This window comes from Misgurnus anguillicaudatus, unplaced genomic scaffold (assembly GCF_027580225.2).
Source record: "Misgurnus anguillicaudatus unplaced genomic scaffold, ASM2758022v2 HiC_scaffold_26, whole genome shotgun sequence".
NCBI classification, from domain to species: Eukaryota; Metazoa; Chordata; class Actinopteri; order Cypriniformes; family Cobitidae; genus Misgurnus; species Misgurnus anguillicaudatus.
The window spans coordinates 1,318,303-1,344,744 of record NW_027395276.1 but is presented as its reverse complement, the minus strand read 5'-3'; the positions used below and the strand labels follow the sequence as shown (position 1 = coordinate 1,344,744).

The 26,442-nt window shown below is 37.0% G+C and overlaps 1 protein-coding gene across 2 annotated transcripts in view; it reads left to right on the top strand.

Moving 5' to 3' along the window:
* Nucleotides 1-26,091, top strand: part of LOC141349046 (transducin-like enhancer protein 2) — a 42,572-nt gene extending 16,481 nt beyond the window's left edge. For both annotated transcript variants that reach the window (XM_073864477.1, XM_073864478.1), the window contains 10 exons: nucleotides 2,304-2,366; nucleotides 4,832-4,906; nucleotides 6,512-6,689; nucleotides 10,233-10,249; nucleotides 12,847-12,987; nucleotides 13,156-13,206; nucleotides 16,723-16,884; nucleotides 21,409-21,534; nucleotides 21,725-22,009; nucleotides 25,931-26,091. In XM_073864477.1, coding sequence (XP_073720578.1) covers nucleotides 2,304-2,366; nucleotides 4,832-4,906; nucleotides 6,512-6,689; nucleotides 10,233-10,249; nucleotides 12,847-12,987; nucleotides 13,156-13,206; nucleotides 16,723-16,884; nucleotides 21,409-21,534 — 813 coding nt within the window. In that variant the 3' untranslated portion in view covers nucleotides 21,725-22,009; nucleotides 25,931-26,091. The remainder of the gene's footprint in view (nucleotides 1-2,303; nucleotides 2,367-4,831; nucleotides 4,907-6,511; nucleotides 6,690-10,232; nucleotides 10,250-12,846; nucleotides 12,988-13,155; nucleotides 13,207-16,722; nucleotides 16,885-21,408; nucleotides 21,535-21,724; nucleotides 22,010-25,930) is intronic.
* Nucleotides 26,092-26,442: the final 351 nt, after the last annotated feature.

Below are 26,442 nucleotides of genomic sequence, written 5' to 3'. Positions count from 1 at the left end.
AATACGCTGTGGGGCATTTAGCGGCTTTGTTTGTGGCATCTGAGCTCTTCAAAAGTTATTTTACAGCGCAGCTCATCCAATCAAATTTCAAAGATTTTGATCTGTTTTGTAATCCTTATCTGCTTTATGTTCCAAAATCATATTTAACCTGTCATTGTTTTTGTTTCCGTTACATTTGTTGGTGTTTTGGAGAAAGGATGTACTTCCAGTGATCCTGATCATGTGTTTTGTTGAGTATTTACTCTGCAGCCTGCGTTAAGCCCAAATTCACAATATGAGCAAACACACACGCACACACACTATAGTGGGCTAATCCAGATAAGACCCCCGCTTCTTTGCTCGATTTTCAGACCATCTGTTGGAAATGCCTGGATTTGACAGTGTATGTGGGTCAGGTTGTGTGGGTTAAGCCGTATATCGAAATGTGTGCATATGTATGAGAGAGTAAGAGAAGGCAGTGTATTGAAAGCACCTATGGGAATCAGGAAAGGACTTGTGTGTTAGGCTGGTTCACACTAACCCAACTATCATTTAAAACCATTACAATCTTTAGAAACATGTCGACTTGGAAACAGTTAACTTTTTATATTGACCCAAAAACCTCAATAGTCATCCAATAAAACTTTCAGTTAGTCTGTTTCTTGTGCACAGTATCTGTCTGTCTGTATACTTAGGGTTCATTTACCTGAAAACGATTTTAACTCATTCGCCACCAGCATTTTATTGTTATTTTTACAAAATGTCTTCCAGGTAAATTGTCTTCTAAAAATATATAAACATACAAATATATCATAAACTGTAAAAAAGCTGGATGACGCGATGTCGCCTCCCTCCATTGTAATGAATTAAAGCTAAAAATGCCCGACCGTGGTCGCCACCATGTTACGTAAAAACGTCAGTTTGGAGCCAAGGCATGCGCAGAAGGAATCTTCCGTGGAGCAGGAGGCGGAGCCGCGAAATCGTTTATAATTGTGCGCCCAATACAACCATGCCAAGCATAAGGACACGCCCCGTTTCTATAGCATCAAATTACTAGCTAAAATTAAACTTAATGAACAAAAATGAACAATTGAACATATATCAGCGTGATATCAACTACCTGAAAGGACCAAAACCATTTTCGGAAACTTCTATTGGAAGTGTAAATTATTTTTTATTTGAGCAGAGTCCCATTCGTTTGAATGGAGAGGGCGGGGATTATGACTTGTACTGCAGCCAGCCACCAGCTGCAAACGAAGCATTAGAGATCAGATTCAGCATGATTATCAAAACCTACACAGAGTATGAAATTAATAAATCATTTTTTTGCTTCAGTTTTTTAATAAATTAGGTAAGTGCGCCATCTATTGGATAATCACAGTATTGCAGATTAACAGGAAACCTCATAAGGAACACGTTTTATGCAAACGTTTTCTTTTAATTGACGAGATAACTTGTCAATGGTGGGGAAAGAGTTAACTGTAAACATGACAGTTTTTGTGGTTTGGCTGTTCATTTATACAACAAAGGCGTTTTGGGGTCCTGAAAACGAAAACTTTTCAAAGTGCGAGTTTTTGATATTTACGTAGTGTCGTCTTTGTGTAAACTATGTAAATGCGAATCTACGGTGATGTCATGCACATGTGTTAATTTAATCTATACGGATACATGAGGTTTCAATGGCGTTTTTTTATTTTAATTTACAAAATGTTAGTGTTACTTTAACTAAAAGTATTATTTTTTTCACAGGTCAAAACTTAAAATAGTAGGTTGAATTGACTTGCAAAACTAAGTTGTTTTAATTTCATGCTGCATAGGGCTGTCACAATGATAAAATAATCGTCTCATCGCAATTGTTTGACCTCATAGCGATGACTTCAGATCACCGCAATGATTGCACATCTCTCTAAAAAACACAAGGGGGAGCTGCAATGCTTGTATAAATGAGACTGTATCAAATTACTTTTATGTGTTATGTGTATTAATTTTTACTGCCAGATAAACCATGCAAAATATTTAATTTAAATAATCACAACAATGTGTGAAAATTATTTCATGAACAAACAAAAAAATGTATGAGGATTAAATGTCAAAGCAATAAAACAGGCAATGAATTGTCATAATCGTCAAAGCCCTACAACAGGCAATTAATCACCATAACCGTCACAATTTAATAGACAACCAACAGCATTGTCATGTGCACGTAACATTTTTCATAAACGCAAACACTTCACATCGTTGTTGTGTAAACATAGCTTAGGTAAAAAATGGATTTTCCCTGATTGTTTCCCTTTATTAATATGGATTCGTTTGTCTTTTTACAGGCTGAAATTGTGAAGCGTCTCAGCACTATATGCACACAGATCATTCCTCTGCTGTCCCAAGAGGTGAGCAAACACACACATTTACCCCCCCAACCCCCTTCAGGCTATTTACACATGAATTATTTACAACAGAAGTGTCATTGACAGAGCGCTTCAAATCACCCACCTCTTCCATCGATCAATATTTTATACTGTTCTTTTCGAGGGCACAGAGAAAGGTTTTGGTTATTTGTTATTGTAATGCCTATAGGGAACAACAGGACTGCCATAGAGACAAACATCTGGTCTGTGGATTTTGAGATCTGTCTTGTTTGGTTGTGGTTTTCACAATGAAAGTTATGGTTATGCCTTAGGTGCAATTTTGCATGTTTGGCCATGAGCTTTAAATACTGTAAATATCTCATAGTCGTTTTGTATACAGGACCAAAATGACCTTTTGCCAAGTATTAAATGCAAGAAAAATGTGACCTGTGCTGGCAAAATGAGTCAAAATGCGCATCGTCTAATTTTGAGCTGCTGGCAAAAGAAAGTAAAAATGTTGATTTTGGTCGAAATTGAGGTTTTCATAAAAATAAGCCTATTAAGCCCTCGTCTAGTGATCCCAATGCTGTAAATAGTCATTAAACATTTAAAATGATTTTTTTTGTATGTTTTCTGAGAGGTGTACCCATCCTATAAATGCTTAATCGAATACAAAGATTCATGTCCATCATCTACATGCGTGTCTGACATTTTGGTTTCAGTTTTAAAACATGCAAGAAATATAAAATAAAGTGCAGGGCTTGCTTGATGTTAAAATAGTTATTTAGAGAGATAAAGTTCGGGACTTGCTTGATGTAAAAAGAGTTCTTAAGAGCGATAAGACATAAAAACGATCTTACTCACGCGGACTGACAGCGCACGACCCCAATATATTGACATCTTCACAAAATTATTTAAAAATCTATTTTGACAAGAATTCACGCAGGTAGGACCTATAATCTGTTGTATCTGAAGTGAATCTTTGGTTAACTGTTTATATATTATTAGATCATTGCATTACAGTAGATCTTAAAGCTGTCTGTCTCAATGTCAATCAAACGATAAAAGAAAAAAAAGTTGAACATAATTTTCTTATAGTATTGTTTTTGACTTTGTGTGTGCCAAATTGATTACTTTTATTAGTGATTTTAAGGTATGGATGCGATCATTTGGTTTTTGAACCTTAAAAATCTTTAACTTGATTTTTATCCAAATAAATTTCACTGACTCTGTCAACTTCAAACATACGGAGCCCCTAAGGGGACATGGAGAAAAAATTAAACAAGGTTAGTTTCACGTGCGCACTGAAACGAAACGCGATAGATTCACATGCGCACGTGAAACTAAAATTTTTTACGTGACACTTTTGCGCGCACGTGAAACTTTTGCGCGCACGTAAAACTTTTGCGCGCACGTGAAACTAAACTTTAAAAAAAAATGAAGGTTTTCGCGTGATTTTTACTCCAATGTCACCTTAGGGGCTCTGTACAAACAGGTGTAGCTCTGTCATTTTTTTGTCAGATTCTAACAAATCGTACATCGTTTTAAAGTTTTTTTTTGTAGAGAATGTCCAAATATCAATAACCCATTGTTGAAAATTTGCTCATTACCACTAATTTTGCCAAAACGGGTCACAAATAACTTTGAAACGTTACTGGTCACTTATCTGTTAAATTTTTTGATATTTATATTGCTTTTTTCATAGAAAAATGTAAATGCACATGCAGTTCTTCACCCATATATGCTTGCTAAAGCAAAACCAAACATGAGAGAAAATGTTTCATATTTTGAGATTATCCATATGTCACTATTTATAGTTCACCAAACATTGTCTTGTCATTTACTCAGCATTTCAGGTCATGCCATCTCAGATGTACAATACCGGTCAAAAGTTTTTAAACAGTGACTTGACTGAAATGTTAAATATGATCTTAAAAATCTATTAATTTAAAGGTGTATGGTTAAATGCTTGAAATTACTTTTGTAGATATAAATATAGCGGTGCTATATTTACAGATACATTTTGGTTATTAGAAAATGAATAGATGACTTAGACTATATATTGTAGGAAAGGCAGCCAATAATATCATGTTGCGGTAATGATAATTTTTTAAGGTATCACCCAAACGCTTTTCTAAATGTGTAGCACTAATGTGGCTAAATATACTACTGTCCCAGACTGTATTCACAAGAATCAGATTTATTTTTAAGCAAAAGTGCTCACTGTCTGTTGGTAAGGGAGTGAGGAGCTGTAACTCATTTACTTTTTGCGCTACATACATAAATACAGTGCGTTTTTGCTCCCACCCAAATAAAGGCTTTTTTGGACATGATGTAATAAGTGATCTGTGGGGTATCTTGAGCTGAAACTTCACAGACACATTTTTATATGTAATAAAAAATAATGGCATGCAACAAATGTTTACTTTTGGTAATCTCCTCTGGTATTTGAAAGCACCTGGTGTGTGTCCTGATGTTTATGTGTATGTGTATGTGTATTGGGGCAGCATCAGCACCAGGTGGCACAAGCAGTCGAGAGATCTAAACATGTAAGCATGGCCGAACTCAACGCCATCATAGGGGTGAGTCTGAATGTAATCTTGATTAATCAAGCATTAGAGTTTCACAAGTTAGTACCTAAAGGAATATTCCATTTTCTTAAAAGAAAAATCCAGATAATTTACTCACCACCATGTCATCCAAAATGTTGATGTCTTTCTTTGTTCAGTCGAGAAGAAATTATGTTTTTTGAGGAAAACTTTGCAGGATTTTTCTCATTTTAATGGACTTTAATAGACACCAACAATTAACACTTAACTCAACACGTAACAGTTTTTTTCAACGGAGTTTCAAAGGACTATAAACAATCCCAAACGAGGCATAAGGGTCTTTTCTAGCAAAACGATTGTCATTTTTTACAAGAAAAAATAACAAATATACACTCTTAAAGCACAACTTCTCGTCTAGATCTGGTCGTGATGCGCCAGCGTGACCTCACGCAATACGTCATGACGTCAAGAGGTCACAGAGGACGAACGCGAAACTCCGCCCCAGTGTTTACAAGTGTGTTGAAAGAGGACCGTTCCTACGTTGTTGTATGTCAACTGATACTAATTAATGTCTTTGTGTCAGTTTATTGTTTACAATGGTCCGCAAATGTGCGTTTTATATATGTAACGCGTGACCTCCCTACGTCACTACGCATTTACGTTAGGTCGCGCTGGACCGGATCTAGACGAGAAGTTGTGCTTTAAAAGTGTATATTTGTTATTTTTCTTGTAAAAAATGACAATCGTTTCGCTAGATAAGACCCTTATGCCTCGTTTGGGATTGTTTATAGTCCTTTGAAACTCTGTTGAAAAAAAACTGTTATGTGTTGAGTTAAGTGTTAATTGTTGGTGTCTATTAAAGTCCATTAAAATGAGAAAAATCCTGCAAGTTTTTCCTCAAAAAACATAATTTCTTCTCGACTGAACAAAGAAAGACATCAACATTTTGGATGACATGGTGGTGAGTAAATTATCTGGATTTTTCTTTTAAGAAAATACGTGTGAAGGGATGGCGTCCGCGCCTCTAGTCCAATACAGTGGTAACTCCGGTGCGTAACTCCAAAAAATTAGATCAATGCAGAGAAGAAAAGTCCGCACACAGTAATCCAAATAATGTCACATTTATTCTGTGCTGAAATAATCAAATGGCCAAAGATGCAGAGATATAAACGTTTCATTTGATTCTTTCGGCACAGAATAAATGTTTGACATTATTTGGATTACTGTGTGCGGACTTTTCTTCTCTGCATTCATCTTTTAAGAAAATGGAGTATTCCTTTAATCAGCCTAATCAGTTACTGCTTTATCACGATACAGCCATATTTAACTTTGGAGGGTTATGGGCTAAGGGGTACACACGACTGATGTGAAAGATTTGTGTCTAGTCGGACAGATACATAGTCTGTTATTGATACGTCCCTTAACAGAAACTAATACCATAATGCACTGCAACAAGCTCAGTGGAAAGATGGTGGTGGATAAAGAGAGAGACAATTCATTATAAGTAATAATGTGCAGAGAAACACCTGTCAGTGTAGATGGTAGACAGCAGTGCAGCTCACTAGTTTTTGGGCATGTCATTATACTAATAATAATGTAATGTTTCAGATCATTTCATTATTTTCTCTCTGCTCGTAGCAACAACAGTTCCAGCATCTTTCCCATCATGCCCAAGGCTTCCCTCTTACATCACACCCCTCCGGACTGACCCTGGGAGCAGGTGCGAGCCTCATGGCTCTTCATGGGGCCTTCCCGTTTCCTCCGCATCTAGCCCCTAAAGAAGACGCCACTAACCTTGAGCATTTAGACTCCAGAGGTATATAAAATGACTAAATGTATTCACAAAGTCAATTTGAAATATCTAATTGCGCTTTTCCATCACATAGTACCCCACGGCTTGGGTCCGGTCAGGTCAGCTCACCTCACTTTGGCGTGGTCCATCGAGTTTAATAACACTTCGCAGTGGGAGGGATTATAAGCGTGTCGTTATATTTACGCTGCCTACTGCTGAGAGCGTTGTTGTACATTCCCATTCAGTCCGCCACAAAATTAAAATTGACCACCACAAATAGATGTTTGCACATCGCGTTTAACACTACCTCTGTCTCACGTGACAGTTTTTGTACACTCGTGGCGTCAGTCGACGCGCTCTGCTGAGCCTCATTGAAGTTGCATTTAAGCATATACCGGTATGCGGATGTGCGCGTCGCGAATGTGTCGCCACAAACTGCAAGTCTGGAAAATTTTTTTATGGTGTTCCTGATTCACAACCTGTGGATGTTTTTCATCACTAAAAGGGAGTTTGGGAACTTATAGCAGAGCACAGATGACAACATGTTTGCTTGAGACAGCACAAGCTAGCGTTAAGGTGTAAAGCTAATCTTTAACATTATAGCGATGACGCTGATAGTGATGATTCTCTCAGACCAATCAGTGATCTACAGTGTTTTCACGTCACGTTTTGGTATCAGCTCGGGTCGCTTGGAACCCCGACTGAGGTGTTACTAAAAAAAGTATCGGGTACTACGTCCTGCACCCAGTGGAAAAGCTCACAAAAGTAAGCTGACCCAAACCAAACCGTGGGGGTGAAAAGGAAAAGCGCCATAAGAAAAAAACTGTATTGAAAAACGAGAATTTAAAGGGATAGTTCACTGGAAAAGGAAATTCGGTTTTCATTTACTCACCCCCAGTTGTTCCAAACTTGTATAAATTTCTTTATTCTATTGAAAAAAATGAAAATATTTTTGAAATTTTGTATTAAAGGAATATTCTACCCTTTTGCCATATTAAACTATGTTATTACATCAACTTAGACAAATTAATACATATCTATCTTTTTTCAATGCGTGCACTGTACAGCGCGTCGTGAATGTGTTAGCATTTAGCTTAGACCCATTCATTCCTATGGTACCAAACAGGAAAGCCACCAAACACTTCCGTGTTTTCCCTATTTAAAGACTGTTACATGAGGAGTTATACCACCAGTAAGTATGGTGCCACAAAATAAAACTTTTTTTTGGTACCATATGAATGAATGGGGCTAGGCTAAATGCTAACACATTCACAAAGGTAGATAGGTATGTATTAATTCGTCTAGGTTGAGGTAATAACATTAGTTTATTATGGCAAAAGGGTAGACTATTCCTTTAACCTAACAGGTCTGGGGCACCATTCACTTCCATAGTATTATTTTCTCCTGGAAGTCAATGGTGCCCCAGATCTGATATGCTTTAAAATATCTTCTTTTGTATTCAGCAGAACAAATACATTTATACAAGTTTGTACCACCTTGAGGGAGAGTAAATTATGACAGAATTTTGAAAATATCCCTTTAATAACAATCATCATGATTATAATTAAGATTTATGGGGAAAATTGGTGTAAAATGGTCCTAGAAAGCTTCATCTCAGTTTCTATTAATGAAATATTAATGTTATGTTTTAACCTGATAAGGAGCACTGTGCCGTACAAGGTACACCCCTCCCTGGCACGTGAGGCTGCATAACGTCATTGTAACTTTGAAGCATTAAATCTTCAAAATATTTGGTCAGCGGGCACATCATTGTAAAGCTTAGACTTTAGGGATTCCATTAAGCGCACACACAAAGCATAATATGATTTTAAGCAGTCATAAAACTGTAATCTAGTTGTTAGATACCTGAACAGGGCGGCGCAGATTTAGGATATTTATTTACCTTCAACATCTTCCCTTTATCCGCTTCGGTGAAATTGTCCAAAACAAATTGTTCATAAATCCCCAAAAGTCCAAGGAAATGGAATATCCAAGCCTTTTAATCCAAAATGATTTGTTCATCTCACAATCTTGACGTTTCTGACCGAATTGCGATATAAATACTGTATACAATTAGTTCACTAACGGACATTCGTTCGAATCTCACTTTTCATTCACGATTTATAATGAATATAGTCACGTTTATTGTGCAACGTCTGGGGAACAAATACGCACCCTTGTGGAATTTCAGCCGTTCCATATGTTTTTGAAGCTTTGATTGCGTTTACAGTGTGCAATATAACATGTGTTCATGTTTCACGTGTAAAAAAACGTGGTATTTTTCACACAATTTACTTATCTGTATAGCGCTGTTTTCAATGTCCTAAAAATGGGCTGATGACTTTCTTGTCCTATGAAGTCCCTCCTTCAGAAATACGTAACGAGTTCTGATTGTGTAGTTTGTTTAGTGTGTTTTGATTGGATAGCAGCTTAGCTTACCGTTAGCTTAGCTGCCGACTGACGTATTCCTGTGGGCGGAGTTTAGTCAAAAAACTGTTCTAGTGACGTCATTAAAGCAGGAAATAGAGGGCTGTAGTCCAAACCGGCCATTCGCTGTAGACTTTGAAAGAAAATATATCGCCTGGCAGTGAACTTTGAGCTTTATCATTTTACAGGTATTATTTATGCTATTATTGCAACATTACACACTAATTAGGGTTTAAAAATGGAATCAGAAAGAATGTGACCTTTAAAGCAACACTATGTAGTTTTTTTTACCTTTAAATAATGTCTCTAAAATTATTTCAGTGATAGAACAACTTTTAACTGGACAAATTGTACTGTTGCTGCAACCTGATCAGCCTCCTAGCTGCTACAAGCACACTCTGAAAGTGGCAGTGGAGGGTAGAGCACACAGCCCCGCCCCTCCCCCTGCCTGCAGAAGAGTGTCTGATACCAGGCACTGTTGCGCTTTTCAACCACATGGGGGAGCTGTAAGTCATTTTTACATGGAAACTACATAGTGTTGCTTTAACTATAACCCAGACATGTTCCTGACAGATTTGTGAGATTCATACTGTACGTGTTAACGGTAAATACAGTAATAAATGGAAGCTAAGCAGGCATCTTAAATGTGTGAAACATGCAGCTGTTTTCATAATACATGAAAGCATGAAATCACCTTTCATTTCTAATAATACCAGTTAGAAAACTCAACAGAAACTTTTTGGTATCTTCATGAGCTTACCAAGAAGTGATGTGATATGACAATCCATAAATGTAAAGCGTTGTTTACATACATCACACAGGCTCCCACAAGAAGTACAACAGTAACTTAACCAGAAGTTAACTGACCTTTAAAATAAACCACCATAGCGTGAGGTTTGCTTTACTGAAGAATTCAATAAAAATACAAGCTTGTAAGCTTCACCTTTTTACTAAACCCCTGGAATTCTTTGCCTCATAAACTTTTATTAACTTTGGTAGTCGACAGCATGTGCTCACAGATGCAGTACATAGACATAAAATGAGTCTAAAATTTCTGAAAAAATCTATATAATATACTCATAATAACAGAACAATCAAATTTCATTACATTAATCCATCTATCTCTTTTCATTGCCATAGATGGAGCCCCAGTAAGGGTGAGTATTACAACATTTTCTGTGATGTGTTAACCTGTTTGCATGATTGATCTGTATCGATGTTTATTGGTGAAGTATAGATATGTCTAAATAATTGTAATACATAGAACCCAACACTATTGTGCAACTAGCTGCATTTCCATTACCTTTCAAATTGCACAAAACTTAAATCTATTTTGACTAATTTCGGTAAAAACATGTTTCCTATACCAAAAAGTGACAAGATGAAAACCACTATTTTCTGTTTTTCTTACAAACTTTTAATAGCATGTTTAGGTTATAATAACATAAAAAATTCAAATCCATAATTTGATTTTCAAAGATTTATTGTAAAAACAGATTTTTTTCCCCCAAATGCTATAAATCTATTGAATCAATATATAAATGTGCATTCATCTTTGCCATGTTATATTCATTAAGTTGACTAGTGGTATACACTGATTAAAAAAATAAATAAAATAAACATTAATGGCATTAATAAAAACACTTACTTTGTCATATTGCTGCTGTTATCCTTAGAACGTCGTCGCTGAACTATTTTGACAGCGATCAGCTGTAAAATGTTTTGGTCCTGGTTTTCGTTGACTTGGAGTAAAATAATGGAAAGTTTTTTATAAGATCGGGAGAACAAGTCGGGAGAACAAGCAGCCGTCTCCCGAGTGCCTTGTGTAAGATTTTGATGTCTTTCCCGTCACAGAAAACCACCACAGGTTTATCAATGCCATCAAAGTATTATTTTGTTTTTGTTTGTTTGTTGAACACAAAGTAGATGAGGAAAACTAGTATATAAAGCGCCGCCATTATTGTTTACAATGTGTGGAATGGTGCCCTGTGATTGGTTGAGTGGATTTATAGCATTCTGCAGAGAAGGAGGACTGCTGTTTATCGCATTTTGGGAAAAAAGGGAGAAAAGATGACAGAATAGGCGGATATTTTTGCATAAATTTATGAATTTACTTTTCAATACTGACCTGATACAATACTAAATTTGGTGGTTTTACATATGCTGTTTATCACGTTTTAGAACCAAACTCTTCAAATACGGATTGAAAATGCATCCAATGAAAATGCAGCAATTTTACACAAACTCCCAAATATTGCAAAAACATTTTTACGCTCGGGTTAGGTGAGTTTTGAGGCAATTCGAACAAGAAATATATCGCAAAACTGTAATGATTTATTTTTTCACATTACAGGTCACCTTACCCGTGTACAAATATGATTGTTTTTTTTATATGGCTCGTATGTTTGACAACAGAGGAGGTGTGGTCGACTTTACAGACACGTGAAATAATGACATCAAAATAACGCAAGAGGGTTTCGGGAGTCAACTGCTCACTGTAAAAAATTTCTGTAGAAATTACAGTATTTCTGGGTATTACTGGCAACTAGCTGCCAGTAACTTACTGTAGATTTTACATTTATGTTATTTACTGACAACAGTTTGTTCAAAGTTAAATAAACATGAAACATTTTCAGTCTTTATCTTTTACAGTAAGTTACTGGCAACCAGCTGCATCATTACAGCAAATTTTTTACAGTGCTCTTTATGCTTTTCAGTCACTCTTGCTGTACTTTAAAGTAGGGATGCACCGATAGGATTTTTTTGGGCCGATACCGATTTAAACAGACAACTTCTGGCCGATACCGATATTAAACACTTGTATACAATACTACCTCCTCTTGATATTTCTGCAGAACACTCATTGCAAATGGTGATTTTTTTGGTCTTTATCCGAGATTTTGAAGAAAGCCCAGACTGCAGACATTTTCCCGAAATACTCTAGACCGCATGGATCACGTGAATGAGTAATCTCACATGATTAACTACGTGATTTATTATTTTTTCCCTCATCGCACGTCTGACAAACTATAATTTATACAACTTAGCTTGTTTTGGGAAGTATTTCATTATTTTGATAATTATTGTTAAAAATGCTGGATTATGCAACAGACATGCAACTCGTAGCCTTTATGCGGTTAATTAATAAACAATCAATATCGGCCTTTCTCGTGCTGTTGCCGATATGCCGATGGTTTCAAATTCATCAAAAATTGGCCGATACATTGGTGCATCACTACTTTAAAGTCATCCACATGTCGGTGTGCGCTGCGGCGTATGTTGAAAACCACCGTCGAGAAGGTTTTGTAATGACAAAAGTATGTTTTAATCGGTTAATGGAAAGCTGTCGTTTTGCAATAGTTTTTTGTCGACGTTTAGAAAACAGCGCTTTTTGTAAAAATCTTTAATGGAAACTCTGCTATTGTCTTTTTTGTTCATTGTAGACAAACTACACCAGTTAACATGTGAAGTAGATCAACAAGTTTGATAAAAGTTGTCTTAAAACCAATACCCATTCTTGTCTTAGGACAAAATTGATCCATTATGTTCTTGATCACATTCATCTTCATCAACGTGCCACAATTCTCATATAATCTTGTGTAATTTCCTTGGAAAGAATTCCCAGAATATATATGTATGTATGTATGTATGCATGTATGCATTTTTTTGATCCAATCAAAATTGATCCATTATGTTATTGATCAATGCTGATGTTCAGTTCTTATAGTAAGATGTTAAATTAAATGTATTTCAGAGTGGCAGCGGCTCTCCGGTGACCCATCGCTCTTCAGGGCTGCGACTTGGTCTTCCTTCATCTTCATCCTCTTCATCTCACGCAGAGTCAGACGGCAAGCGAAGCGGCTCGGACCAGACCAGCACAGGACGATCACGGCAGGTAATTCAAAACCCTGAATGCTGCTTTCGTAGTTTTTTATTCTGTAGTCTGTATGATTGGGGATCTCTTCCTCTAGACTAAAAATGAATGCTTATTATTTAATTATTTGTTTTAGTCTCGCTGACTATTCTCACGATCAAGACTGTCATGTGATGTTTTTTGCTGCAGGAGAGTGATAGTAAAAGTGAAGACGCACTGAGAAGAGATGGAGCTAAAGAGGTGAGATAAGATTTTTGCTGGTGTGAAATTAATTTGAAGGTTCATAAAATGTTACTGTGTGTTAAACTTTTTTCCTGTACCTTAAATCTTCCAGACTTGTTTAGATGAGCTTCACTGTTACTTTGAAGCGATCAGACATAAGATTATTGTTTGGCAGATGATGAAACAGCCCGAGAAACGTATGGGATTTTATTGGCCTGAGACATGAGCCGAAGATTATTTTGTCCTTAAAAGCATTTCATAGTTTGGGCTTACTTGGATTTCTTCATAAATTGGTCATAAAATGTGTTCTGATCTTCATCTAAGTCACAACAATAGAGAAACACAGTCTGCTTAAGCTAATACCGCACAAACATGATACGTTTTCATGTTTTTATTGAACACAACATGTAAACATTCATAGTGCAGGGTGGAAAAAGTATGTGAACCTTTGGGTTTAATAACTGGTTGACCCTCCTTTGGCAGCAATAACCTCAACCAAAGGTTTCCTATAGTTGCAGATCAGACCTGCACAACGGTCAGGAGAAATTTTGGACCATTCCTCTTTACAAAAGTGTTTCAGTTCAGCATATTCTTGGGATGTCTGGTGTGAATCGCTCTCTTGAGGTCATGCCACAGCATCTCAATCAGGTTGAGGTCAGGACTCTGACTGGGCCACTCCAGAAGGCGTATTTTCTTCTGTTGAAGCCATTCTGTTGTTGATTTACTTCTATGCTTTGGGTCGTTGTCCTGTTGCATCGTCCATCCTCTGTTAAGCTTCAGTTGGCGGACAGATGGTCTTAAGTTTTCCTGCAAAATGTCTTGATAAACTGTGAAATTCATTTTTCCATCGATGACAGTAATCCGTCCAGGGCCTGAGGCAGCAAAGCAGCCCCAAAGCATGATGCCCCCTCCACCATATTTCACAGTTGGGATGAGGTTTTGATGTTGGTGTGATGTGCCTTTTGTTCTCCACATATAGCGTTGTGTGTTCTTTCCAAACAACTCAATTTTGGTTTCATCTGTCCACAGAATGTCTTGCCAGTAGTGCTGTGGAACATCCAGGTGCTTTTTTGCAAACTTCAAACGTGCTGCAATGTTTTTTTTTTGGACAGAAGTGGCTTCCTCCGTGGTGTCCTCCCATGAAGTCCATTCTTGTTTAATGTTTTCCTTATTGTAGATTTGTCAACAAAAATGTTAGCATGACACTCTAGGATTCTTCTTCACCTCATTGACCATTCTGCGCTGTGCTCTTGCAGTCTTTACAGGACGACCACACCTAGGGAGTGAAGCAACAGTGCTGAACTTTCTCCATTTGTAGACAATCTGTCTTACCGTGGACACATGGGCATCAAGGCTTTTAGATATATATTTGTAGCCCTTTCCAGCTTTATGTAAGTCAACAATTCTTGATCGTAGGTCTTCTGAGAGCTCTTTTGGCGAGGCATGGTTCACATCAGACAACGCTTCTTCAGAACAGCAAACTCAAAACTGGTGTGTGTTTTTTATTGGACAGGGCAGCTTTAATCAACACATCCAATCTCATCACATTGATTGGACCCCAGGTTGGCTGACTCCTGGCTCCAATTAGCTCTTGGAGAAGTCATTAGCCTAGGGTTTCACATACTTTTTCCACCCTGCACTATGAATGTTTACATGTTGTGTTCAATAAAAACATGAAAACGTATCATGTTTGTGCGGTATTAGTTTAAGCTCTATTGTTGTGACTTAGATGAAGATCAGAACACATTTTATGACCATATATATTTTTTTTTATATTTTATATTTCTGCATTTGGCAGATGCTTTTATCCAAAGAGACTTACAGTGCATTACAAGGTATACAGTGTAGGTTTTAACAGTATGCGAGTTCCCTGGGTTCGAACCCATGACCTTTGCGCTGCAAACGCAATGCTTTACCACATAATATTGCAACCCTTAATTTGACACAGACCATGACATCATCAGGTCTTAATAAAACTTTCTGCGTGAGGCACAGGTTATGTCTGTGAAATATTTGAGGCTTAATAGTAGATCTGAAGGGAGCATTAACAATCCACTCGTTCTTCTGGGTTTTTTTCTCAGGGTCGCAGCAGACTTAATAATTTTAATGAGCATTACGCTACATTGCAGAATAAATTACAGTTTGCGGCAATTTCATCTGATTTATAGAGCACATTGTAGCCCTGAATTACATTGTAATAAAGCTGACCCAACATTGTGAAAAAGACAAGGTAATAAAAATATTCTGGGCATAGCAGAAACAAGCCTAGAGGACTTAAAGGGATAGTTACTCAAAAATGAAAATTCTGTCAGCATTTACTTACACTCATCTTTATTCAGTTGAACACAGAAGAAGATATTTTGATAAATGATGCTAAGCACACAACTGCCGGTAACGAAAACGAATACTATCAGTGGATCAACTGTGCTTGCCATTATTTATTAAAATATCTTCTTTTGTGATTAACTAGTAAGTAAATGATGAAAAATGTTCTTTTTTGGGTGAACTATCCATTTAAGGCAAAGGCCTTCAACCTTTTTCAGGGCAGGAACCCCTAATGGATAGAGAGGAGGAGAAAGGACCCCCAGTACATGCATTAAATTAAGACCGGATTTACATTATTTGTTATGATGGTTAGGTTGCAAATATATGCAATTTTAGAATTTTTTGTTTTGTATACACAATGACAAATGCACACTGTTAGCATACATTTTTTTAAATTTACTAAATAGATTTTAATGGAGGAACCTTTATTTTAATAAAAATATATTATAATATATAAGCTTTATTTCAAAGTTTTTATCATTTTTTTTATTTTTGATGCCAAATTCAATTTTCCCCAAAAAATTATTTTACATTCAAACTTTATTTGGAGGACCCCCATTAGTACCACCAAGGGGCCCCGGACTCCCTGTTCTGAATCTGTAGTTGATGTATAAAGGAGTACATTAAGGGGCGGTTTCCCGGACAGGGATTAGCTTAAACCAGGACTAGGCCTTAGTTTAATTAGGAAATATAACTAGTTTTAACAAACATGCCTTACTAAAAACATTACTTGTGTGCATTTTAAGGCAAAACAAAGGGTACTGATGTATTTTAAGATATGTCAGATCAAGTTGTTTTCAGTTTGGATAGCTCTTACATTTATTTTAGTCTAGGACTAGTCTAATCCCTGTCCGGGAAACTGCCCCATAAAGTGTTTATAGACGGTTTCAGCAGTAACAACATAAACAAGCGGCTTTCGTGGTCCTCACGTAACTTCCGGTAAACTCAGCGAAGAATAAATAACAACAAAGTCCTTTTAAAGTCGTTTATTTATATAGCCAGCAAAAAAACAACAACACATAGATTACATAGGGACCCAAAACATTTGTTATTTTCGACAAGGTATTTGTTTAAGAGTTCAGTTTCAGCAACTAGTCAGACCATCAAACAAACAGACACCGGAAGTAAAGTTCAGACCAGACGCTTATTGCATCCCCGCACATGTGCCCGATGAAATGGTCTATAACCATCTGCGTTATTTTGTTGCAGAAGAGCACATCACCTGCAGGGGTCTCTCCCAGGTCAGCCGAAGGAAACGGATTGAGCAGCTCACCCGTTCCCCGGAAAAATCCATCCAGAGACGCTCCCTCCCCAACATCATCCATCCATTCGCAACCACGCTCGCCCAGTCTCTGCCGGAGCCCCGCTCAGGTACATTACGGTTCAGTCTGACCTACTAAGGGAATGATAGAAAACCTGCTTATAAAACAATCTGCAGTTTTCCTAAATGGGGATCAGTCAGCTAAGACCCTTAACCTTTAGGAAGTATCCATAGTTATCCTCAAACTAAATATTATATGAGCTGTTTTATTAAAAGATAAAAAAAATTATTTTGTATGGCGTAATAGCACTTTTGGGAGTACTTCGACTCGCCTGAAAAATCCGCTCCCCATTATGAGAGGGAGGGTGTTACTGCACCGAGTCGAAGTACTCCCAAAAGTGCTATTACGCCATAAAATATAGTTCCTCTTTTAAATCCGCATAGAAAAGCGCTACGTTTTATTTTGTACCACCAAACTTGCTCGTATAACTACTCGTCTTAAATAGGAAAAACGTTGATGTGTTTGGTCACTTCTAACTTTATCTCTGATTGGTACCATTGAATGAATGGGGCTAAGCTAAATGCTATCGAAGTGTCGCAGCGCGCTCCAGGGCTTACGTGCACGCACACGGATGATAGAGGGATGTATCAACTCTTCTTAGTTAAGGTAATAACATAGTTTAATATTGAAAATGAGTAGACTATTCCTTTAAGTTTAACGTAACATCCAAGAGCGCTGATCTTTAACGGAATAATAACTTCTGATTGGGGATTCACAGACTGATTTATGAGCTAGTGAACTAATGAGAGACACGGAGTGTTTAAAAACAGGGCGTCTGTGTTTTTCCATTCAGAGATGAGCCTGTTTAGAACCTCCATTCACTAGGTGGCGGAATGATACGAAAGGTGAAGCGGTTACTGTGCCGTTATCAGTAGAATATCGCATAGCTCTTAGCCAATCAGATTCGAGAACCAGAAAGAACTGTTGTATAAAATGACATATTATTGTTTATAGTGTTAAATATTATAGCAAAATAAAAAAGCTTGTGTTAATACGTTCGCATTATGAAATAAGGATGTATGAAGATAATTTCATCATTTTTACAACGCAATGTAAACTTTATATTAAACATAACGAGAGCATTCGTCTTGTAAACGGATTTGAAATGATCATGTGCTGACACATAGACGACAGAGTCAAGTGAGATCTGCTTAACTCAGCGGTAAGTTTCATGTCATCTCAAGTATCAAATGGTTTGTGCTCTCTATCCTTAAAAACGGTCAAGCAAACAGCACGCGCAGGGTTAATGTAATTGTCAATGACGGCTCACAAACACACAGGATAGGCTATGTATGTGTGCTTGTTTTCAATGAGATTACTTCTCACAAACACGCTTAAGCGCGAGATATGTGTGCTTGTCAATGATGGGCATTAATTCCGCGGAGTTTTCCACCAAAATCTGCGGGCATGAATTCCGTTTGGGCTTGCTTATATGCCTTACTCCTGCTGCCTGCTGTTTTAAACATTAAGTAAAAAAAGTAATCCAGACAGTCCTGTTTATTACTGTCACTGTTAATAATTTTGTGATTGAATCTTTATTACGATGTTTTTTTATGCATGCGGGGGCACCTAGGTATTCTATTGATATTCGATATCTGTTCGAATTCGATTTTTCTCAAAAGTGAAAGCCCTATTATTAAATATATGAAGAGTTTGGTTCCAAAACGCGATAAACGCCATTTTTGAAAAAAATGAGTTACTGCCAAAATCAGTATTATAACAGGTCAGTATTTAAAAGTAAATTCTTAATTTTACGCAAAATCCAATATCCGCCGTGTTATTCTGTCATCTTTTCTCCCTTTTTTCCCAAAATGCGACAAACGCCACTCCTCCTTTTTTACAGAACGCAATAAATCCATTCCTGAAATTACAGCCCACCAGTCACGCAATGTAAACAAACAATGGGGGCGCACTGAGTACACAGAGTCCTAGTTTTCCTCATCTACTTTGTACTTCGTGATCAACAAACAAAACAAAATTGTACTTTAATTGGATTGCTAAACCTGTGATGGTTTTCTGTGACGGGAAAGAAACGTAAGCCATCAACAGCTAATAATTTCCGCGAGAGGCACTCAGGTGCTTTCTCCCGACAGCATCAAGCTTCTCATGCGAAAACATTGACCCCAGAGGATCTTATGAAAACTTTACATTATTTTACTCAAAGTCAACGAAAATAGCAGGACCAAAACATTTTACAGCTGATCGCTGTCAAAAATGTAAAGAGACGACGTCAAGTATAACCGCAGCAATGACAGTGTTTTTAATATGACAAAGTAAGTGTTTTGGTTAATGCCATTAATGTTTATCTTTTAATCATTGTATACCACTAGCCAACTACATAAATATAACATGGTAAAGATGAATGCACATTCATACATTGATTTAATACATTTATAGCATTTTGAAATAAAAAACTGTCATGGATTTATTGCATTTTGTGGAAAAAAGAATTCGTTTTTATAATAAATCTTTGAAAATTAAGTTATGGATTTGAATTTTTTATGTTTTTATAACCTAAAGATGTTATGTGAAAGTTTGTAACAGAAAATAGTGTTTTTCATCTTGTCACTTTCTTGGTATAGAAAACACGTTTTTACCGAAATTTGTCAAAATGGATTTATTGCGTTTTGGAACCAAACTCTTCATATATACACACAGATACATGTATATATTTAAGAAATATTTTCATATTTTCACATTTTTTTATTTATATTTGCTAATGGACTAATCAGATTCAATGAATTATGCTAAGCTATGCTAAAAATGCTAGCGCTGAATGGTTTCAAAACAGTAAGAATCAAATGTTTAACTCTACGGGAGCAGGAAAATGAGCATGTTTTTAAAAAAAGTGGAGTGTCTACACGGGTCCAAAAATTTCTACCCGAACCCGATCAGACCCGTAAATGTGCTACACTGAACCGACCCGGACCCGTCTATGGTTTGGAAAGCTGGACCCGGATCCGACGCGGACCCGTCTATTATTTAAAATCTGGACCCGAACCCGTCCGGGAAGACACAGACCCGACCGGCAAATATTCTGTAGCTAAATGTTATTAATAAGTCAAAAGACAAAAAGTTAAATTTTCGCTAATTGTTTAAACTTACCCATAGAAGTTAGTCTTCTCCCTCCTTGTACCTGACTGTGTGATGCACAATCCTTATTTCTAAGAAAGTTCCATCCATGTTATTCCTCTCTTGACGATTGAAATGTTTAATGCTTATTCCAGCTTTAAAAGTCCACTTTACAGTCATGGGGATTAATAACGCAGTTTTACATGTATCGGGTCAACTTGCTTAATAATGTTTGCCCATTTGGATTATAATAACGATTGCTCGTTCAGTGCCATGGCTGCTTTCGTTAGCTTTACTTCTTTGCTATCATCTCTGTGCTCTTTGAGCAGAGTCGTAAAAACTTTAGATATAACAGCAAGACGGTCAATTTATAATATTATTATAAAAATTAGTCATGACACATTAGTCAGTGCAAAATGCGCGGTATGGTGGAATAAGTCCCGCCTTCTAAATAAAAGAGCCAATTGTCAAAGGTAAAGTCATTGCGTCTCACTGCAGAAGCTCCTGACTGGTAGAGAAACATTACAAGAGCGCATGCGCGTTAGCTGCCTGGTTGGAGCAACCAAATATAAACTTTTTAACGCAATTTGAGCGTCATAGAAAAATTGTATGCGACAGTTCATCTAAGTTTTTGTTGCTGTTTTTGAAATATTTTATTTAAATGTGAGTGTGTGTTCTCCGAGTCCGATCGACCTCGGGTATTACCCACAATGTTAAACAGACCCGGGACACGGCTGATCATTTAAAATATAGACCCGAACCCGTACGGGTCCCGGGTCTTCAGGTCTCGGGTCTTCCGTGTAGACCTCTAATACAAATATCCTGTATTTTCTAGTTGTATTTGAAGAGACTGAGAAATATTGATATTTATACCACGGGTCTGTTGAATGCTGCATTCTGATTGGCTGAGAAATGTTCTATGGGTGTTGATTATTTTCCTGTAAACCACACACCTAACTTGTCAAATGTCTTAAAAATAGGCACCAGAGCAATGTTTGTGGTAACCGTGGTATAAGCGGAATAATTGACTCCGGTCCTTTGAATTATTTGAAAATAATGCACACCTGCGGTGTAACGACACTCCGCTTCGCGTCGTGCCGCATTACCACCTTGGTGTGCATTATTTTCTTATAATTCAATGGCCCGTCGTCAATTATTCCTTACATGATCACAATACCATTGCAAAAACAACAAATCTAATGGTGGCATGGTGGCCTAAGACTATTGCGCAGTACTGTATGATCTCAGTTGTTGGAAACAGAATGTGGAGACCTCTGTGGTGGGCGAGCCAAAATCCCCATTTGAATAGGGTTTATACAACCCTTTGCGCTCATAACTTCATACTTGTCATCCTTTATTAATCTAACATTTTACATATTGTGCCTCAGTGTTTTATGAGACACCAGCGTGTGCACAGAACGTTCCACTTGAGTTATTATGAGCAGATATTCTGAGAAACGCTGGACACGGCTTAACTTTTTTTTACCCGGTGTCATTTCAGGAGAAAGTGAGATCTCCGTCTCCAGCAGTCTCCCATGATTCACTCTCTCCTGGCTCTCCTGCAGCACCTCCTCCCCGCCCCCTGTCCTCCTCCGCCCGCGGTTCCTCTCCTGTTCTCAAACACTAGGTAAGACCCAGCTCACGCTTTTATTGCTTACCGCAAACGTCGGTAGCGCAGGGATCATTTTTCACAAGCAAGCCGGGCTTTTAAAATCAAACGTGATCTAACCTGTCTCCCTCTGAATCGTTTAATTCTCATTTCGCAATTCATTTTGACAGCGAAGCACTGTTATGCAATCTCTACATCTCCTTCGCAGGACCCACTCCTAACCATGGAGTGAGACTAGTGAAAGACACCCACTACCCCTCCCCTGCCCGCCCTTCCCAGAATGCACGGGGGTCGTTCCTAGAACGCACCGCGTCGGCCCCAGAACGCAGGGGACTCGGGCATCAGGTGCCTTGTCAGAAGCCCTTCATCCACCCTTGTGGCCCTCCGAGCTGAACTCTGAGCGATCTGCATCTGTCTGCCCTCACGTAGGGCATCAGCCAATCAGCTGACTGACATCTCCGTCAGCCAATTAGAAAGCAAGCTGAATATTCTGGTGAGTCACAACACCCGCCTCACATTCGAAAAATATATTTTTTCCACACTCATTTTATGCAAAACCTGTAGCAGATGTTAGGCAGTGTGTTATTGATTGACAGCCTCGATCATTGTTAAAATGCATTTTTACCATGCATTGAAAGTGAATAGGGACTGAGACTGTCAGACCCTCTGCCTAACATCTGCTTTTGTGTTAAACTGAAAAAATATAAAGCAATGTTTTTAGAACAGCATGAGGGTGAGAAAATGACGACAACTTTCATTTAAAGGGTTAATGGGCATTGCTGTATGTGAATAGGCAATCATTAATTTTTTAATATAATTGTTCCTTTTAATTTCAAGATTACAAACATTTTTAACATGGATTTAAATGTGTCATATTGATTAATAGGGATGCTCCGATCAGGATTTTTGCAGCCGATACCGATCACCGATTTGTAATCTTCGTGATCGGCCGATACCGATTCCGATTTTTTAAAAGCTGATATGCAAGCTCTTTGATGACTGTAACTGTTACAATCTTTCTAAATAAAATAATACCACGGATGTTGCCTTTGTTATATTACTTGCAGTAATTAGGTATATTATTGTTTTAATAGAGACTCAAATAAATAAGCACAACAAATATTTATTCTGCATAGAGAAATTTAGTACTGAAAATAAAACACTTCACAGACTTTACTGTATTAATTAAATATACACGCATTCGTATGAAGTATAAAAGTTCTTTAGTCAAGAGCAGAGAGTGATTTTATTGAGAGATGAATTAGGTTACTGCAGCTTTAAGACGTGAGAGAGAGAGAGAGATCGCTCTGTTCACGTGCACTGATGACAGGCTGCTGTGTGTGGGCGGCGGCTGAACGCAGACAAGCAGCTGTGAGGAAAATAAAAGTTTAAACGCTCAAAACTTTAAGACGCATGCAAATAAGAAACTTTTGGCATGAGGATGCAATTGTCCGTGATAGATATGTGTTGTATACGCTGTTTGATGGGGATGTGAAGACGCCTCGCGCTGTTTACCGGAGCGCGGTCCTCATAGAAAATACGCATATCTTTGTAAAGGCAAAGAGAGACATACAAATCTGCACGCTGCACATGAGCAACAGGTCGTAAAAATGCTCGCGCTACGTAAAAAATGTCTTTAATTGCAGCCGCATTCAAGATCCTTTTGATGACAAAAGTAAACAGAAAGATCGGTTTATGAGGTCGGCAGATTTAGCGAGCACCGATCGAGTCATTTAATGCCATTATCGGCCGATACCGATTGGCAACTGATCGATCGGAGCATCCCTATTGATTAATTCTTCACCACAGGTTATACAGAAAGCATAAATCGCAATATGCAAATCTCAATGGCTTGCAATTAAACACTTAAAAAAACATGACTTGTGAATATAAATATGGTCGCTTTTAATTTCATGTTCACTTTTAAGAAGAAGAAAGGTTATTGAACGATGCTTCCCTATGGCTTGTTTACTTATGTGATTTTAATTTTTTTTATACCTGGCTAAATATTTTTGTTAAATTCAGTTTGGGTAGTATTGTAGTGTGGTGACAAAAAATGGATTCATCCATTTGTATCTTCTCAGAATTATTTTATATTAGGTTAATTCATATTTTGAATTAGCTTTATTTTTATATTTAGGTTTTTACTAATTTTAGTTTAATTTTTTAACTAAATATTTTATATTTTAACTTTTTTTATTTTTACAATTTTTAACTTAGCTTTGTGCTTTTTTCTAAACTAATATTGCTAATTTAATTTAAATGCAATTTTTATTTCAGGTTTAGTTTTAGTTTAGTCTTTAGTTTTTTGTTTCAATTAATATTAACTTAAAGGGGCCATGGCATGAAAATCTGACTTTTTCCGTGTTTAAGTGCTATGATTAGGTCCCCAGTGCTTCTATCAACCTAGAAAATGTGAAAAAGATCAACCAAGTAACTTAGTTTTGGTAAACCATTCTCTGCAAGCACATGAAAAAATAGCTCGTTGAAATTTGGCTCTCCTTATGATGTCATAAGGAGCTCTTATTATAATAATACCACCCCTTAATCGGCACTATCAAACCACAGCACTGCCATTTAGTGCAGAGAAAAGCACAATTGAGTTTTAATTGCAACAAACCACCGTCATTGTGATCAGTGTTTGAATTTCATCAGCTCATTTGCATTTTAAAGGACACACCCACAAGTGGCAATTTTAACATGCTATAATAAATTATTTATATGGTATTTTGAGCTTAAACTTAACATATGTGCTCTGGGGACACCAAAGATTTATTTGACATCTTAAAAAAGTCTTGTGCCATGGCCCCTTTAAAACCTAAAAAGTCAACATTTCTTTTTATCATTTACTTTATCAGTTTTTTTTAAAAAAAATATTTAGGCCTATATTTTATTTGATTTAAATTATCAGAAATGTTTTAAAAGTTTTAGTTAATGATAATAACCCTGATATTTTTATTCATTCTTAATTCTTTATTGTCATTGTAAAATTGTACAATGAAAATGAGTGCATACAGAGTGCAAAAACAATAAATAAAAAAGAAAAAATACAAAGAAAAGTATATAGGCGTGAGCGGGGCACAAACTAACACGGGGTTAATTGTAACACGGCTACTTTATACATTTATACAGGGCCGAGCAATCTGTGCTTTTGTTTTTTTTTTGCTCTTACAGTCAGAAGATGATCTCCTGTGAATTTGTGAAAAGTTTTGATGTGTTAAAACTAGGGATGCACCGAATCCAGGATTCGACCGAATACTGGGCTTTTTGATGGGGTTCGGGTTCAGCCGAATCCTAGATTTTTTTCCCACCGAACCCTAGGCTTGCGCTACGCTGGTCGACGTCACGCAGCTGTTGATTACACACATCGGGTGCTGACGTGGAGATAAGCTTTTACTTTCGGTGAGCTAGGGGCGGTTCAGATTTCGTGGACGCACCTGGAAAAACGAGTGTGTCGCACTGCATCGCTTTCATTATGCATAGGCTTATGGTAATTGTCAAAATAGTCAAAAAAACTAAAATAAAACTTGTCATCCTGGCTTAATGTTGCCTGTCCTTTTTTACAATTAAAATTAAATAAAATGAAAAATACACTGCTGTGGATGTTTTTTACTTCATTAATGTGTTTTACTGTGTTAATGGAATAAGGATGCGAGTAGGATTCGCTATTCGGTTTCGGCCGAATCTTAAACAGTGGATTCGGTATTCGGCCGAACCCAAAAAATCTGGATTCGGTGCATCCCTACTTAAAACCTAAAACATAACATAATTTTGAAACATCTAGTAACTAATATCTTGTATTTTTACACAGCGGGGTTAGTTGTCACACAGTCTCAGGTATACAATGATAATAAATTGGAAACAATGTAAATGCTATTCATCAAAATGATAACTGTTAATACAATATCAGAGAAAATAACTTGCTATTATGATTTTAAATTGCGCAGCCCTTTAAAAAAAATATTTATATGCATTGATGCTTAATACAATAATGGTTAGATGAAGGATCATGGATGGATGAATGTGTGGATAGCTATCTATTATAGGCAGATATATAAATAATATCCACCTTTAGTATATAGACAGAATTTTATTGAATTATAACAAAACTTTCTAGCAGGTGTTACAACAAACACTCTGTTTGTTACAATTAACCCCACATATGGGGCAAGTTGTAACGTTTGCATTTTCGGTGTAATTGTACGATAACGGTAGGTCCCACAAACAAACTTAAGTGTTCATTTGTAGCAGAAATGTGTGTGTTGATTAATCATTTTTTATTTTTGAATGATAGAGCTAAAGCGTTACTTTGTGCCGCGCTCTCCCCTACATTTTAAATCCAGCATTGCTAATGTGCATCATAATTGACTCTTTTCTGTGGTGCAATCCTAATTTATTTCTACATTTCTTTCAGTGTGCTGGGCTGAGATATGGATTTCTACGTACATCCCACACAGAAATGGACTGAGATGCTTTTTACTGCCAATTTTTTAAGTCAAAATGAGTTCAGAAGAAGATGTGGACACTTCTAGACAAACGGATATTGAAAGTGTTCCCATTGTACCTCCATTGCACTGTTTTCCCACACAAAAGCTTGTAACTGTATTTCAGTAAAACAGCCAAAAGTCACTGCATTGTTGCCCCTCACTGATACTGACTTTGAGTAACTGTCCTTTTAAATGCATATTATAAGTTTCTCACAGTATGTAAAGACAAATATTGATATAAATATGTGTATAAATATATGTATATATATACTTTTGCTTGTAAACTGGCTTCTGTTAATATTAACAATTATCCACTTAATGATGCTGAATTAAGTAATAAGGTACAAGTTGTTGTGCTATATTGTAAGTATACTGTAATCATGTTTTAAGCCCAGTATACACTGCAGGATTTTTGCACTCCTATAAGATTACTACCTTT